Source organism: Nannospalax galili, unplaced genomic scaffold, assembly GCF_000622305.1.
Source record: "Nannospalax galili isolate Female #2095 unplaced genomic scaffold, S.galili_v1.0 scaffold810, whole genome shotgun sequence".
Lineage (NCBI taxonomy): Eukaryota > Metazoa > Chordata > Mammalia > Rodentia > Spalacidae > Nannospalax > Nannospalax galili.
Window position 1 is genome coordinate 2,207,547 of NW_008329132.1, and position 14,548 is coordinate 2,222,094.

Below are 14,548 nucleotides of genomic sequence, written 5' to 3' on the forward strand. Positions count from 1 at the left end.
CATCAGAAATTTGCAGAGTAAAGTTGATCACAAAAACTTTTCCTTCACTTTATTTAAGAGTTGTGTTTTTCTTCCCAAACAGGATAAAGACATTGTATACACCAAGAAGTTAAGAACAAGAAGTTGCCGGGACAGTGAAGATATTTAGTAGGCACTTAAGAAGGGGACAAATAGTTTAGTGATAAACTCTAGTATAATTTTTACCGTCAATGTGTAAAATGAATTATGTAAATAATGTTGTCTGTGTTTAAACTTGACTTTTCCTGGCTATATTGTCCTTAAAAGTCCATGTGGAGATCATAAGGGGGTTACCAAGAATCTCAGGAATAACAATTTGAAAGTTTGGGGGTGGGCGGGTGCAAGGGTGGCCTCCCTATTGCGCAATAAAACCCTGAAGTTCACGGCCTCTGTGTGCTCCACTGGCCTCTGCAATCATCATCTGTGTACCTGTCTTCAGCCTGTTCCCGCACAGTGGGAAAGGGAGGTGGGTCTGCCCTTCGTCTACATTGTTCAGATTCTCTGTAGACACTAATTGTATGGTTAGACCAGTTTACACAGCACAGCTGCACAGTGGAGCATCTGGTTCATAGTCTATTGGTCACCTGTACAAATCTGCCTCGCCCTTTGGGTCCTTGAACTTTAATTCAGGATAGCTGTGCCTTAAAGGACTGGTTAGCTGAGCCCATCTTCAGAGTCACGGCTTGCTGTTAGGGAGTGCCTGGTGCCTGCCTGTTCATTAAGAGTCTGCACTGAACACACTGATGGCCTTGCCCACAAAACCATTGCCGTCAGCTGCTCTAGTCAAAGCTGTGATCCCTATCCTGACTTCTTTTGTCATGTGCTTTTTCTGACTACCTGCCTGACATCTGGTAGAAGAAATGACACAGATCTTTCCAGAACAGAAGCTGCCATCTGACAGCCTGGGGTTCTTAGCCACAGCTGCCTCAACAGCCTGGGCTTCTTGCCCACAGCTGCCCTGCTACTTACTTGCAGGCCACGGTCTCCGTGGTCTCTTTTTAAACTTAGACTCGTTTCAGTTCCAGACCCACAGTCATACCCTGTCTGTTGCATATACAACTTTCCTGTTTCCCACCTCGTCTCTAGTCCTTTTTTGTGTAGTACATTTTCCCAGGCGCCTCTGACATCCTGTTCTATTGGGTTGCCCTTGCCTGCTGAGGTGATGGACAAGGTGTCTGCCCCCTAGAGTGCGCTGTGGTCAGCCAGGGGCCCCATCTGTCAACGTCTGCATTCCCTGTGTCTGGTGTGCAGCCTCGTACAATATGAGACCCTATATGAGCAAAGTTAGGAATCTGGCATTTTACGTGAGTCCCTGGGAGTTACTTTAACCACGGTGTGCCACAGCAAGTCTGTGGTCAGGAGGAATGGCAACAGGTTATGCCTGAAGGGGGTGAAAAGAAGGCAGGGAGGGAACGGCCGAGAAGCCCATAGGGCAGGCGACGGTTGGGCTGGCACAGGTGGGATCGTGCGGAACATCAGACACAGGAAGGAAGAGCTGCTTTTGCTTTATTGGGCGGTTTGAGGCATGAATGCATCCTTGATTGACTAAACGTTAAAGTCAAATTTGAAGTAACGGGAACACTCTATGGGTTCTAATATTTAATTAGATATGTCATGTGTGGGAAAATTTTAGTCAGCTGTATGCCTGGGGACTGGAACATTGTGGTGAATGAAAGATCCTAGTGTTCAGTTACAGAAAACCTCGCAGAACTGTATCGGCTCGTTTTCCCACCCAGGTGACTAGTATTTTAAGAGCCTCATTAAGAGTGGTTTCCATCTTAGAGCCGTAGGTGCTGGATTGGAAAGGTTTGTTTAGGGGACTGGGACTCAGTGGGTTGAGTACCAGCTGTGTAGGCAAAAAGACCTGAGTTCAGATCCCTAGAACCCACAATAAAGTTGGGCACCTTGATGCAGGCCTGTAACCCCAGTGCTGGGGGATGGGGACAGGTGGATCCCTGGAACTTGCTGGCCAGCCGGTGTAGCCAAAACAAGTTCATTAGGAGACCCTGTCTCTGCACCCATAACAGTTTGGGGAAATGGTCCCAAAGCCCATGGTGCTTTTTTACAGAGACCAGAGAAAAGAAAACTGCAAATGGATTGATGGACGGGCAGAGCTGTCCCTGTGACAGCATCAGGATCCGTCTTCGCAGTTGCATTTCTGGCGCCTCCGGACAGTTACTCTTGAATGGTACCTCACTGTGGTCACTTCTGGTTCGCGCGTGCCCCTCAGCACTTCCCAAAGGAAACCACCTGTAACCCCAGACCCGGCTGATTCCTTAGTGGAGAGGGGGCTCGATGAGGCACGGGGATTTGGCTCAGGACAGCCAGGTGTGGCAGTTGAAACACCCCTTATCCAAGGCGTCCCTGATTTCCCTCCATCATGAGAGAGAGAGTTGCAGACAGATCCATGGGTGGATTCTGTGTGGAGGTTAATTGTCCTTGAAAGGAGGCCCTCCTCCAGGGCCAGGGAAAGGCTCAGGTGTGGACACACCCACGGTCCTTCACTATCCTGAGCTGCTGAGGAAGGGAAGAAGGGAGGGTGGTTCTCTGAGTTTGTGGCATCCCGTAGGCATCCACACCTCAAATGCAGCTTTCAGCCACTTGGCCAAAAATGGTTTCATTTCATAATGTGTAACCCTGGCCGATCTGCTTTGTTGCAGTGCAACTTTGGACAAGTCTTCACTTTGGCAGGACGTTTTCCTATCTGCAGAATGAGGCACTTAGTGGCCCAGTTCAAGGGCAGTGGGGAGGGTTAATTGAGAACACAGCACATAGCTTTTGGCCTGAGCTTAGCCAACTGGAGTCAAGCTAACTATCATCTTCAGAAGACCTGTAGCCCCAAGGTCTTCCCGTCATAAGCTGCGTCCCGAGGGATTCTTCCATGGAGGTACAGCACATAGCTTTTGGCCTGAGCTTAGCCAACTGGAGTCAAGCTATCATCTTCAGAAGACCTGTAGCCCCAAGGTCTTCCCCTGTCATAAGCTGCGTCCTGAGGGATTCTTCCATGGACATGATGGGAGGATGATCTGGGGCACTGAATGAAGCCTTCAGCAAACGGTCCCACATACAGTCAAACAAGGAAACTCCCAGGACTAGGAGCAGTGTAACAAGGCAGTGTTTAATTAAGATCTGGGCCCCAGGGTTCCCAAACTGAATGTGGTCTCTGCGGGATAAAAGAAAAACAGAGGGCTGGAGACATGGCTCAGCGGTTAAGAACACTGGCTGTCCTTGCAGAGGACCTGGGTTCGAATCCCAGCACCCACATGGCAGCTAACAACCAGCCATAACTCTAGTTCCAGGGGGTCCGATATCCTCTTTTATCCTCGAGCATTGCAGGACATGGGTATGCTCACGTACATGCACACACATAAAAATAAAGCAAAAAAAATTTTAAAAAAGAAAATGAGAAGTAAGTGCATGTGGGTAGAAGCTGGAATCTGACATCAGAGTATGTCTTCAACTGGCCTTGAGCCACAGAGCTTTGCTGATCAGGCCTTCACCCGCAGGCCAGGCTGGAATGGCCTATTTGGGCCTCTGGCAAGACCTAGGTATTGGGAGGTAATGGTCATCCAAAAGAAAGGGTTTCATGGGTTTTAACATGTACCAGCCATCAGCAAAGTTCTATAAAGGACCAGAGAGTCCATGTTTGGGCCTATGAGACCATGTTTCAGAGTGCGAGGGCGACAGCATGCACTCCAATGGTCTTTGACCTAGAGAAACAGAGGATGATGGTCACAGGACAATCCCTGATAAAATCATCAGTCCCTGTGACATGAGAGGTCACAAGCCAACGGTGAGTCCCGAGCACACTCTGACAGACAAGCTTGTGTCTTTCCACAATGTCATTACTGAACAACAATAAATTCAAAAGTGTAGAGGTTTCAACGATAACAATTTGTTATATAATCCTACCTCCCTTGGTAGCCTGGCCCAGGCAAAAGCAAATTCTTTTATTCCCATCTTAATGACTAATACTCTCATATCGCACAGCACACAGTTAATACGTCTCTGTGTCTATATAGTTTTATGTGTTACAGAATGAATACAAGTTAAAGCCTCTGCAGGAGTGCTCAGGAGGTTTTATTTTTTATTTGTTCATTTTATTTATTTTTTGTCTTTTTTGAGACAAGGTCTCCCTATAGCCCCGGCTGGCCTGGAACTCACTATGTAGACCTGATTCTGCCTTCCAGAGTGCTGGGATTAAAGGCACCACCATACCCGGCTTGAGTTCAAGAAATTTTAGAAGTCGGCTGAGAAAATCTATACTGATAATGAACCAGAAGAGAGCCAGGAGGGAGCTGCTGGAGTCAGGTTTGAGAGCTAAAGTGCAGAGTTCAGTTGGGAAGTGAAAGGTCTAACGGTCCTGAGCAGGAGATAGGGCAGGAGCAGGAAACAGCAGGTCAGATCAGGCCCACATGGATGAACAGGTGGATGAGCAGGCAGTTGACTAGGCTGTGCCAATAGTGGAGGACCAAGCAGAACCGTGGAGTCCTTGGTCCTTGACACACCCAGGTGTCATATGAGGTTGCTGTGGGGTTGTGTCGTTCCAGTGTTCGGTGTCCATCACCTTATGGGGTCTAGACAAGGGAATTGATGTGTCCCATAGTTTGTGGCTTGGTTTCCCTAATGCTCTAATGTGTTATGTGCCTCCACAGTTCCAATTCTTCCCAATAAAGGCATAGGCTGGCTCTCCTACCCTCAGGAATAGGTCATTTGTCAGTCTGTGCTGGATGGGTTGTGCCTGACAGATGATGCAGTTTCTGGGTCCACCCAAGGACCACAGTCATCCTCCCTCAAAATGAAATTGAAAGCTTCTTGTGAAAAGGAGTCTCCTAGGGCAAGACACACTCACCCATTGAGCCATCCCTCTAGCCCCTTGCACCCACCTTTTATATGTGTGTTCTGGGGATTGAACTCGAGTCTTCATGCAGGCACAGCTTGGATTAGTTGGACTCTTGAGCCCCGGGGTGGGGGATTCTTTCGTAGTAGTGTGGGTAGCCTGATTTCAGGGCTTCCTGCTGTGTGTCCTTTCAGATTTTGTCTTTGTTTCCTATTTTTAAAAAAACAACTTTCCACTCAATAACTCTTAAAATTTGCAGAAAAAGACCAGGGTTCATCACCAGTAATGAGAATAAATGATTTCCTTTCATGGCAAACACTATGCAAAATGGCCATTTATTTGTGTTTGAAAATGCGTCACTAACTCCTGGAGAGCAAGGTGATGCAATAAAATTTGTAAATCATGCATTTCCAAAGAGCCGAACAAATAACATTAACTCTGCTTTTTTAAGTATTAAGCATCACAAATTTCACTTTGGTTTTCTTTTCTCTTAATTACATCCACTGTTATGACTGTCACCTTTAGATACTTGTTTTGTTTCCTGAGCCCCTTTATCAGTCAGGAGGACCCCTTTGCCAATCAGGAGGACCCCTTTATCAATCAGGAGGACCCCTTTGCCAATCAGGAAGACCCCTTTGCCAACCAGGAGGACCCCTTTCTCAATCAGGAAGACCCCTTTATCAACCAGGAGGACCCCTTTATCAACCAGGAGGACCCCTTTGCCAACCAGGAGGACCCCTTTATCAATCAGGAGGACCCCTTTGCCAATCAGGAGGACCCCTTTGCCAACCAGGAGGACCCCTTTCTCAATCAGGAAGACCCCTTTATCAACCAGGAGGACCCCTTTGCCAATCAGGAGGCCCCTTAGGCATCTTACAGGGAAGACACACTATCATCCTGTATGTGTTAATGCACCTGGGCTCTTGCCTTCATCTTCACGGACTGTTTCCTCTCTGTGCCTCTCTGTATCCAAGTTCCCCTTTTCACAAGAAAACAGTGGAAGGCCAGCCTGGCTTCATCTCTACCGGCAACATATGTGGCAACATTATCTCCAGATGTGGGTGCATTCTGAGGTCCCAGGGTTAGGGCTCAGTACAGAAACTGAAGGGCCATATAATTCACCCTTTTTTCGGTCTTTTTGAGACAGGGTCTCCCTGCAGCCCCAGCTGGCCTGGAACGTGCTTTGCCGATCAGGCTGGCCTTGAACTCACAAGAGATCTAGATGCCTGCCTCTGTCTCCCAAGTGCTGGGATTAAAGGCATGTGCCACCATGCCCAGCCTTTTATTGGTTTTTTTGAAACAGGGTCTTCCTATATGTAGACCAGGCTGGCCTTGAACTCACAGAGATCCGCCTGCCTCTGCCTCCTGAGTGCTGGGATTAAAGGCATGCGCCACCAGACCCTCTTCCACTGTGAACACTGAGTTTGTCCTCTTGTCCCACAGGACCTCTGGCTGGTGATTGTCTCTAGACCCTCAGTGCCTTTTGGAGCTAACAGGGTGTACTGGTCAGGTCTATCTGCTCCTGGTGAGTGAAAAATTGGTGACCAGCCTCTTCACCCCAGAGAAATGGCCTTGGCCACATCCAGGGCAGAGTGAGGCCCCATTCAACTAGGAAACAAAATTGCGATCCTACAGACTCACAAGGAGAGGCAGTGAACAGAGCTCTGGCCCCAGCAGCCATGACGTCACAGCTGATGAGGTTTGTTTAGAGGTTTTCAAATCATCAAATATAGCAGGGCCTATCCAATGTATTCAATTTACACAACAGGAGAGGATCTTTAATTCCATGTCAGGCCCAGAAGCCTGGTAAGCGGGGTGGGACTGGGAAGGTATGTTAGTTCCTTTTCTTATTGTTGTGACAAAACAGCTGACAAGAAGCAGCTCAAGGGAGGAAGGGCTTGCTCAGACTTACGGTCAGAGGGGATACATAGCAAGTGGGGCAGGGGCAGGAGGCTGACTGGTCACAGCGCATCCATAGTCAGAAAGTCGGACTGGGCCATAAAACATCAAGGCCCAATCCCAGTGAGGCGCTGTCCTAAAGGTTCCACAACCTTCTGAAAGAGCACCATTAGCTGGGGACCAAGTGTTCAAACACAGGAAGGAGCCCAGGGTGGACAGTTCACACTCAAAGCATAACAGAGGGGAAGTGGGAGGACAGGTTATTAAGACACACGGGGTTATCAGAAGTGTAAGGGGCACAGTAGGACTACAGCACAGCCAACAGTTACAGAACAGATTTGGGGAGAGAAATATTTTTGGAGACTTTCTGATCCTACCGGGTCGTGGGCATCGAAACATGGTGCCGCCTTCCTTGGAAGCCCTGGGACATCATTTCCTCCCTAGACATTGACAGAATACAAGCTTCCTGCAAAACAAATCACCGTTCGGTGCCTCTTGCATGACACTTGCCTTCCATAGAACAGCTGCGCTCTCTGTGGTCCTCTTGCCCTGGTGGGTACCCACCCACCCTCAGAGGCTGTTTACAGGCCAGGTCAGAGATAAGTTTTAAAAGTCCCAAACAGAGCTCGAGAGATAGATCAGTAGGTAAAGTATTTCCCTTACAAACATGAGGACTGAGTACCATCCCCAGACCCCACACTAGAACGCTCGGTGTAGTGTTACACTTGTGTAGGCCTCGTCTAATTGGTGAGTTCCAAGTCAGTGAGAGACCCTCTCTCAAAAGAGGTAGATGGTGTGTCTCAGGATGACACTTGAGGTTTTCTCCTTGCCTCCGCATGTATCTGCACACACACATGCACCCACACTCATGAACACCCTCCCCCACATTCCTTAAAAAGAAAGCCCTAAAGTGAGTGATCTATATGAACCAGTTCTCAGGTACTAATGCATGTCTTTGGTGCTCGGGTGTAATCTGGGGCCTCACACATGCTAAGTACTCTACCACTTGAGATATATCCAGCCCTTAATGCATGCTTTGTCAAGAACGGAGCTTTTAAAAAGGTGGAGAAACTTACAGGCACAGGCTGGTAGTCAAGATAAAGGTTTATTCTTACATCAGAATGTTTTAGATCTTGCAGTTTGCATATGCAAAGAATTCAGCAACATTCACTGGCATTATAATCAGAGCAAGATCAAATGGTAAATGTAATAAAAGAAAACATGAGGTTGGAACTGTAACACATCCATATATTATAAAGATTGCACATAAATTAAACATGGCTTAGTTAAACAAATGAAAATATATCAGTAAACATACATCCAAAAAAACCCCAAACAAACACGGGCATGTCTCCAAACGCTGAAACACAGGTATCAGGCTCATTTTAAGAAGTTTTTTAAAAACACATAAAAAATACCTTGGAAAACACAGGTGTGTATGCGTCATTCGTCTAGGGCATGGAGAGAGAGTAAAGTAAGTCACACAGTGACCGAGGGACACGCCCGATCAGAACACTTAGCTCTGACTGCTATATGGCATTTGAACACAGCCGCATGCAACAGAGGAACAGGACGGTCACTGCAGCGCTGGGCGTTTGTGGGCAGACCCTGGACTTTCTTTGACTGAGGGAAGATGAGATGGGCATGACAGGTATACAGAGAAGACGAAGGTCCTCTTAGTAGTCCCCTGGCATGAAGTGGCTCTGTGACCCAGGGAAATCTGTTTGAACTTGGCCTCGGCATTAGCCACATGGGAAGCTAGAGGTCAGGCTCTGACAAAGGACGAGTGCGCCTCAAACTGTGTCGGTGAGAGGGTGTGTCTGTTTGACTCTGGAATGGACAAGTTGTTTAAAAACAGGCCAAACTCCTGCAGTGGGCCCCTGGGATAGTCCCAAGGTCAGGAAAAAGCTCACAACTATGGTACTTTAAAGTCCACTCTAAAGGTACCCCTTGATGCAAGAGATGCCCGGTAGAGCATTAAAGGGCTTCAAGAGTTCTACCAACTGAGCTGCAGGTGAGGTGCGTGACCTGACTGACGTGGAACTCAAATCAATGACCAGTGTAAGGTCACCTTCATCCCACTGGATTTCAGGTGTGGAACTCTTCTGCTTCAGTCAAAGAAAGGCTTTGGGCCCAGGGTTTTAACCTGGGAACGCAAGGGACCACTGGCCAGTCACAATAAGCTCCTTACAGTTCTACCACTGTAGAGAGAAGGGGAGGCCCACTCAGCAGGTGCATCCAGGCCCGGGGGCAGCTGATAGTGATGGCTGACGGAACCACTGCCTGGCTTTGCCCTCCATGCTGGGCCCTATCTGATTTCCCAGGATGGAACTCAGAGCTATGAAGTGGAAGAGAAGCTTGGTGACCTGTTCACCTGTGGAAGGCCGTGACCAGCCCTGGGGTCATCCCTGTGCACACGATAAACAAACGGGGACAAACAGTGCAATGGGAAGGCGTGATCAGTTCTCCATGGAAATGTCAGATAAGGCCTTTATATTTTCATATCTCTTTTCAAAACAGAATAGAGTACCAAAACTGCAAATGTTCAGTGCTTTAGTGAGTCATGGCCCTGCCTTCTTCCCTGCATTGTGCTCTTTGCTAGGTACCTAACGGGCATGGAGAATCTTTACTGAAAGCAATGCTTCTACATTCCGTTTCTTCCCCTGAGCCAACCCTCCTTATCAGTGCTGTCCTCACCCAGGCTCAGAGGCCTCAGCAGCATTTCCGTCCTCCAATAAGTTAGGCTTCAAATTAGGAGACTCTTTTTTTTGCCCCTCTCTCACCTTTTCTATAAGTTAACATCAAAGAGTGGGACATTTAAAAACTGTACAAATCTAGACTTTTAGATTTCTTTTCCTACAAACCAGCTTAGCTTTTTACAAGAAAATTTTATACAACAAAATGCCTTTTGGGAAATTTACAGTACAACTGTTTGTGGCCAGCCTACTATTTCTACACATGTGCTCCCCTACTCTGTGTGTGTGTGTGTGTGTGTGTGTGTGTGCATGTAGACACTTCATTTCAGTGTTGGAGGGAGGGAAGTAGTTCTGCACTGAGCTTGCAGGCCTGGCTTGAAGTGAGCTCTGGCAGCCCTGGGAGTGTACTTGGTTGGATTCTGAGCCAGGCACACAAGCAGATGGACAGCAAGCGGTTCTTGCAGAACAAAGCTTTGATCCTGGTTTGGGGACACCCAGGCCCAAAGGAATGAAAAGCCAGGTGTCAGCACAAATGCTCTCATCAAACTGCAGCGGCAGAGACAGAGCCTTTAATAAACCTTCAAAATATCACTGAAGAGTTACCATCTATCCTTATGGGACTGAGACCTAGATTCGGGTTGGAAAATCTTCTCTGACTTCATTAAACTTAATTTTTTTGAGACAGCATCTCAGTGTGTAGCCAAGGGCTAGCCTAGAACTGGAGGCAATCCTCCTGCCTCAGCCTCTCCAGTGCTAGGAGTACAGGGATGTACCACCATGCCCGGCTCTTTCTCTGATCTTCCAAGCATAAAGAGAAACCGCATGGCTGAGAACTCGAAGTCCCTATGTACATTCCTTTCTAAACCCTGCTGCCCCGGGTGCTAAGGTTGGTTGCGGGAGAGCGGACGCACCTTGATGCTGAGTCGTCACCCGCTTCCTCAACCGGGGACTTCTGGTTTAGTGTCTTGCATAAACACACTTGGCATGTTAAGAACCACATTTACAGATGCATGACATATGACATTACATGATGTGAATCGAATTAAAAATTAAGATTTTTACCAATATTAGCAGAAATATATATCTTCTCAGATATTATCTGACCTCAAGACATTATTCCAATTTTTAAAAAGGGCATTTAAGATTTAATAACCTTATAGCAGGTGGCCTTTAAAGCATAACAAAATATATACAAAGGAGTTAGGAGGGGTATCAATGTCCATTATGAAATAAATTAACTTTTTTTTTTACAAAATATACTGACCATTAAATTAAAAAATATTTTAAGGCAGGAATTTTCATTTGAAATTAGCATAATCAGAAAATATATCAATAAAATCTTGTACCACTTTGTAGCAGAATTCATACTGTTCCTGAAAAAAAAATAATGTATTAAAATGAAGCTTCATGCATATTGATGAATTTAACCAGAAGAAACATGAAATGTAATCCAGTCTGCTGATTTATTAAAGTACTTGGCCCCTTCCCACCCATCAGCTTCTGTTACATAATTGAGATTTTAGGCACATAAAAATTCATAAATCAAGATATTTTTCTATATAGAAAATATCCATTTGTTTCAAAATAGTGTATAGACTGTATAGCACGGTCTATTTTAGTTTTTGTATTTATACTGGAAAACAGTTATGTGTATGTGCGTGTGGAGGCCAGAGGCCAAACACACATGCCCTTCCTTCGTACATCCACCAGGTTTTTGAGGCAGGGGCTCTCGCTGGCCTGGAAATTGCCCAGAAGGCTAGGCCGGCCAGCCAGCAAGCCCCGGGAATCCGCCTGTCTTCTCGGTTCTGGGGTTACAAGTGTGTACCACCATTTCCCGCTTTTTTTTCTTTCTTCCTTTTTGAAAATGTGGGTTCTGGGGGATGCAAATCAAGTCCTTGGGCTTGCAAGGCAAACACTTCACCAACTGAGCTATCTCCCTAGCCCAGAATAGCTGTTTTGAGGCAGGGCTTGATGTTGCTCAGCCTAGACCAAATTCCTCCCACAGCTGAGGATGGCCTTGAACTCCTTATCCTCTTGTCTCTACCTCTTTGCGTTGGAATTATAAACACGTGCCACCACACCTGACTGAAAACTATTTTTGAAGTGGGGGAAAAAAAATCATAGTGCTAACATCAAATAAAGTTCATACTGCCTAATTTATAACTGTTAAACAAATGAAAACAACACATTTTATATCAATATGAATTCCATTAGAATTTACAAGACTAAATGCCTTAGGTTCACGTAAGGCCTTTATATTATCCTTCGCTCTTTTTCACTCTTGTAGCCCAGGCTGCCCTTGAGGATGACTTGGACTTCTGACACTCCTGCCTCCATCTCCTGAGTGCTGGGACTATGAGTACCCACCATACCCAGTTAATGTGGTGTTAGGGGTGGACCTCAAGGATTCATGGATGCTAGGTAAGCACTCTACCAACTGAGCATCATCCTCAGACTTCCATTACTGCATTATTGTATATAATTTGGTTCAACTTCACAAGGACTGGCACCCAGGTGACAGGTGGAGGTAGCCAGCCAGTATTGTCTGTGGCCTCTTCAATGTGGGCCACTTAGCTGGTTTGCAGGACAGCTTGGTCTACTGGGGCAGGCACATGTGCCTAGGTGACTGTGATATTCAGCAAGGTGGAGATCAGAGCACCACCTGGTGGGAAGTCAGAGCTAACCCTAGCTCAGGTGACTGCTTGCTCTGGGGCTGTGCAAAGGTCCTGGGGAGCGGGAGGAATCCCTCTGGCGTTGCACAGGGACCAGGTGGCCTGTTAGAAGTGGGTCAGTGTGGAGATGGGTCCCAATTAGGGGTCTCTGGGAAAATGATGTGAACAAGAAGAGCCTTTAAAATTGTACTTTCAGGGGCTAGAGAGAAGGCTCAGTGGTTAAGAGCATAGGCTTCTCTTGCAAAGGACCTGTGTTCGATTCCTAGCACCCACATGGTGGCTAACAATTGTTTGTAACTCCAGTTCCAGGGGATCCAACACCCTGTTCTCCTGTTCTGACCTTGCATGAAACAGGTACACTTACATACATGCAGGCAATACACTCATACACACAAAACAAAAATAATAAATAAAATATTAAAAATATAAAGAAATAAAATTGTAATTTCAGTGCTGGAGAGATGGCTCAGTGGTTAAGAGCTGCCTGCTCTTGCAGAGGACCTGTGTTCAGTTCCCAGCACCCACATGACAGCTAATAACTGTCAGTAACTCCAGTTCCAGGGACCCCCAAACCCCTCTTCTGACCTCCATATGCATTCAGCATTGTGCAACATGGGTGCACATGCACACATGCAGGCAAAACACTCATATGCATAAAATTATGAATAAATAAAGAAAAAAAACTTTTGGGAGGGTCTTTTTGAGACAGGGTCTCTCTGTAGTCCCAGCTGTCCTGGAACTCACTATGTGGACCAGGCTGGCCTTGAACTCACAGAAATCCACCTGCCTCTGCCTCCTGAGTGCTGGGCTTAAAGGCATGCACCACCACGTCCGGCAGAAAAAAACATTTTTAAAAAGAACATTATACTGCTCCTTTATCAGGAGCCATTTCTAAATTTGGTGTGGAATTGCTCCCTCACACCAGGAAGGGCATATCAGGTAATGAGAGAGGATTGCAGGACAGTGTGTTAAAGACCCTGGCCAGAGCCTTGAGGGTGGTGAGACTTTCCCAAGGCTAACAGACCAAATGCCATAGCAGAACACTGACATCAGCACGTCAGGCCTTTGAACTGCAGGGCAGCTTTGGAACTTGGTTACAGTGTTTTAAATGGATATAACATTCCTGCATGAGCCCCTCTTCTTATTTCTTCTCCCATGACTTACCCCCAAGGCTGGGAAGGAGGTCTCCGTAAAGCTTTACTGTGAACGGCTGTAGGGGACTGGGGCTCGCTGCCTTGGGCACAGAGCTCTCCCACCTCTCCCACCTGCACTTCTTTTATGAAACAGACATTAACTCCACGGACCAAATCTCCACTCTTCCAGAACATCTCAATTGTTCAGACTCTTACCAAGGTTTGCACCATGTGTGGCCTCTGAAGTCGTAAGCTCTTCACAGCTTGAAACACATCTAGTAGTCCCTCAGCTTTCACTCGTTCCAAAATGTTGCTGAGGGCTATGAACGTACCCGTCCGTCCAGCTCCCGCACTGTGGAGGGAACATGCTCCGTGAAGGCAAACAAGCATGTAGGGGGAGGCAGGGTACTTGCAACCAGTAGTTCTGGTAGAACAGAACTGCAACAGCAGTCACTGCGAAGGACCAAGTCGAACTGCATCTGTGCGTGCGTGCGTGTGTGTGTGTCGCACACACATAGCAGGCTAGAGCTCTATGTCCTCTGTCTTTCTCTATTGCTGTCTACTTGTTTTTGGAGTCACCGTCCCTCACTGAACCTGGAAGCTCACTGTTTTGGTTAGGCTGGCTGGCCAGAGAGCCCCTAGGAACCCATCCGTCTCTACCTCTCTAGTATTGGAATTACGGATGTGCACCGCCTCGCTTGGCTTTTTATGTGGGTGCTGGGGAGCCAAACTCAGAGCCTCATGCTTGTACCGCAAGCACCACACCACCTGGGCATCTCCCCTTCACTGCAGCTGGAAGAATCACTCTGTTTAAAAATCATTTCTTATGTGTATGAGTGTTATGCCTGCATGGGTGTAAGTGCACCTGTGTCATGCAAATGCCTGTGGAGGTCAGAAGAGGGTCTTGGATCCCCTGGAACTGGAGTTATGGATGATTGTTAGCCATCATGTGGGTGCTGGGATTCAAACCTGGGTGTTCTGCAAGAGCATACAGTGCTCTTAACCACTGAGCTATCTTTCCAGGCCCAAAGGATTATTCTTATATACAGACTGAGCAAGACACAGCAAACAGAATTCCAGCCCCCTCCCCCGCCCCACTTTCCTAAGATCTGCAGTCAGACGGGTCCTGAAATGCAGGGGGAACACTTAGAGGATTATAAGTAGTGGTTCCCCAAAGTGTGGTCCCCAGACCAACCAGCAGCTCAGGATCACCTGGGGTGTGTTAGAAATGCAAAGCTTCCCTTTCAGGGGCAGAGAGGAGGAACCCCGACACAGCCTCTCCCTGTTGTG

General features: G+C 47.1%; 2 protein-coding genes across 2 annotated transcripts in view; one reads left to right on the forward strand and one right to left on the reverse strand.

The window, feature by feature from the left end:
- The window catches only part of Mki67 (marker of proliferation Ki-67), a 19,244-nt gene extending 18,855 nt beyond the window's left edge, over positions 1-389 (forward strand). The window contains exon 11 of the mRNA XM_029563048.1: positions 83-389. Within this exon, the coding sequence (XP_029418908.1) occupies positions 83-148 (66 nt within the window). The 3' untranslated portion in view covers positions 149-389. The remainder of the gene's footprint in view (positions 1-82) is intronic.
- Positions 390-7,849: 7,460 nt separating this feature from the next.
- The window catches only part of Ptpre (protein tyrosine phosphatase receptor type E), a 152,735-nt gene continuing 146,036 nt past the window's right edge, over positions 7,850-14,548 (reverse strand). The window contains 2 exon segments of the mRNA XM_017797846.2: positions 7,850-10,826; positions 13,475-13,610. Coding sequence (XP_017653335.1) covers positions 10,752-10,826; positions 13,475-13,610 — 211 coding nt within the window. The 3' untranslated portion in view covers positions 7,850-10,751.